The sequence below is a fragment of the Topomyia yanbarensis genome, chromosome 3, assembly GCF_030247195.1.
Source record: "Topomyia yanbarensis strain Yona2022 chromosome 3, ASM3024719v1, whole genome shotgun sequence".
NCBI lineage: Eukaryota > Metazoa > Arthropoda > Insecta > Diptera > Culicidae > Topomyia > Topomyia yanbarensis.
The window spans coordinates 119,003,669-119,006,274 of record NC_080672.1 but is presented as its reverse complement, the minus strand read 5'-3'; the positions used below and the strand labels follow the sequence as shown (position 1 = coordinate 119,006,274).

At 47.2% G+C, this 2,606-nt stretch overlaps 1 protein-coding gene across 1 annotated transcript; it reads left to right on the top strand.

The window, feature by feature from the left end:
- The first annotated feature begins 279 nt into the window (after positions 1-279).
- Positions 280-1,874, top strand: LOC131691999 (uncharacterized). Its single transcript, XM_058978817.1, has 2 exons — positions 280-1,544; positions 1,596-1,874. Exon 1 carries the CDS (start codon positions 502-504, stop codon positions 1,378-1,380), a length of 879 nt encoding a protein of 292 aa, XP_058834800.1. The 5' UTR covers positions 280-501; the 3' UTR covers positions 1,381-1,544; positions 1,596-1,874.
- The last annotated feature ends 732 nt before the right edge of the window (positions 1,875-2,606 follow it).

Genomic DNA, 2,606 nt, shown 5'->3' with positions numbered 1-2,606 from the left:
ACTGACACTAATAGGTTGCTACTTTTACATTTCTTTTTGTTGATCGTTAGTTTGGGCTGGTGCAAAGTTAAAAAATACAAAACAAAAAATAGCCCATAAGCTCTCTCGGTCTCCTCGATGCACTAATATCGAGACGTAATGCAATGTTTTTTTTTTGGTTCAGTGTATTTTCACCGATTAGTTGTTTGTGTTGATCGCTCCAGTTATTTTTTTTAATATTTGACGTGATTTGTGCCGTTTAATCGTCGTTTATTTTGTTTGCGCCCTTGGTATTGTGAAGTTTTAAAGTGTTTTCTACAAATTTTGTTTTGTGTCGTGAAAAAGTCCAGTGAAAATCGAGATTGTTTACATCACCGGACCTGTGTGTAATTACCCACAAAAAATTCACGCGCTCATTTCGCCATCTGCACGCGAGTAGAGGAAAGTATTTCCCACCATAACTTGGCGCACAGTGAGACGAAAACGAAAAGTCGGATCTAGGGCGGGTAGAAAATCGGCATTATGACAAGTGCATGCGATCACTGCGCGAAAACCGTCAAATCGGACGATGACTTTATCGAGTGCATGGGATTTTGCAAAAATGTGGTGCATATGCAGTGCGGTAAACAACTCAACAAGCCGTTCTTGAAAAAACTTGCCGAAAATCCAAATTTATTTTGGATGTGCAATGAATGTGTCAAGTTGATGAAGTTTGCTCGCTTTCGCGACACCGTTTCCTCGCTTGGATGTGTTATCGCTGCTATCGCTGGGAAAACGGATGACGTCTGTGCTGAACTAAAGGCAGAGTTATCAAAAAATAACCAGCAAATTTCGCACCTCGCCAGAAAGGTTTCAACAGCCACTCCAGTCCGGCCAAATTCCGGTACATCTCGACCACCTCAGAAACGTCGTCGCGAGGATGGTCCTGATCCGAGCAGTATTCTTGTCGGCGGTCGAAAGCTAGTCGATAATAGCAACATTCTCACGGTTCCTCCTCCCACTCCGTTGCTCTGGATGTATCTTTCCCGCTTTCATCCCAGCGTTAGCAAGGAGACAGTCGAAAAAATGTCCAAAGAAGGGCTAAACTGCAACGAGGAAATAAAGGTCATTCCGCTTGTTAAAAAAGGCATAGACGTCAGTACTCTGAACTTCATATCTTTCAAAGTTGGAGTTCACCCAAAGTACCGTGAAGCAGCTCTTAACCCTGACACATGGCCGCAAGGCATATTGTTCAGGGAATTTGAGGATAGCCGTACCCAGAACATTTGGTGCCCACCGACTGATTTTCCTACGCCTTCGGAAGCCGCATGTATTCCGCTAAGTCAACCCGGCCCATCAACCCTACAGAGGACTCCGCAACGATTGGCAATGCCACTATACCAAGCTACACCGCCATTGTGAAGGAGTGTCGACGCTGATCGCATACTGGGACGCAATGCAGTTGGTACAATGGAAGCCCTCGATCCCCCCGCTACAGTCGAGCCCTTGCAGCCAGCGTTCAGCAGTCGTCCCGGTTCTGTATGTGTGGGTGGAGAAGGGGTCTTCCAAGCCGCCTTTCTCGGCAAGTATTATACAAATTGTAACGATACAACGGTTAAACCGATTCACGCTTCTAGTTCATCGTCCAACACTCGCCGTAAGCTACTACCGTCCCGTTCCTGCTCTCCGCATCGCTCCATCGGGGTTCAACGCATACTGGGACGCACCGCAGTTGGCACTATGGAAGCCCTCGAGCCCCCCGCCACAGTCGAGCAATTGCAGCCAGCGATCATCAGTCGTCCCGGTCCTGTGTGTGGGATGGGTGAAAGGGTCTTCCAACCCGCCACAAATGGCAAGTATACATCTGATCCGAACACTTCAAGCGCTGATGTATTCTTCGCTTCCAGTAATTTGCCTTTTGCTCTAACATCTTGTGACGAGATGTCAACTATTTCTGTCGCCGATGATGATCGCTGCATTCTGGAGCGCGATGCAGTTGATTCGCCCTCTGCAGAACCTGATCCGTCATCCAATAACATCGAGATTTACTACCAGAATGTTGGTGGCTTAAATTCATCAACGGACAGCTATTTGCTCGCGACCACGGGCTGCTGTTATGACGTCATCGCCTTAACCGAGACGTGGCTCAACAACCGTACTCTGTCTCAGCAGGTGTTTGGTTCAACATTTGATGTCTTCCGCTGTGATCGCAATGCCCTCAACAGCCGCAAGACATCAGGTGGTGGTGTACTCATCGCCGTTCGCCATGGTATAAAAGCCCGAGTGATCAACGATGAGCGGTGGGAGAGCTCCGAGCAAGTGTGGATATCAGTGAAACTTGCCGATCGCAATCTCTTCCTGTGTGTCGTGTATTTTCCACCTGACCGAATTCGTGATTACAGCCTGATCGATGTACATCTTTCCTCCGTTTCTTTCATCACCTCGATCGCTGCCCCATCTGATGATATTGTTATACTGGGCGACTTTAACTTACCTGGCTTGACCTGGTGCCCAGCAAGTAATGGATTTCTACGATTGGATATCGAAAAATCTGTGCTTATCAACAATGCCAGTTGTATCTTGGACAACTACAGTAGCGCAACTCTTCGGCAAATTAATAATATCATCAACGAGAACGGACGTACATT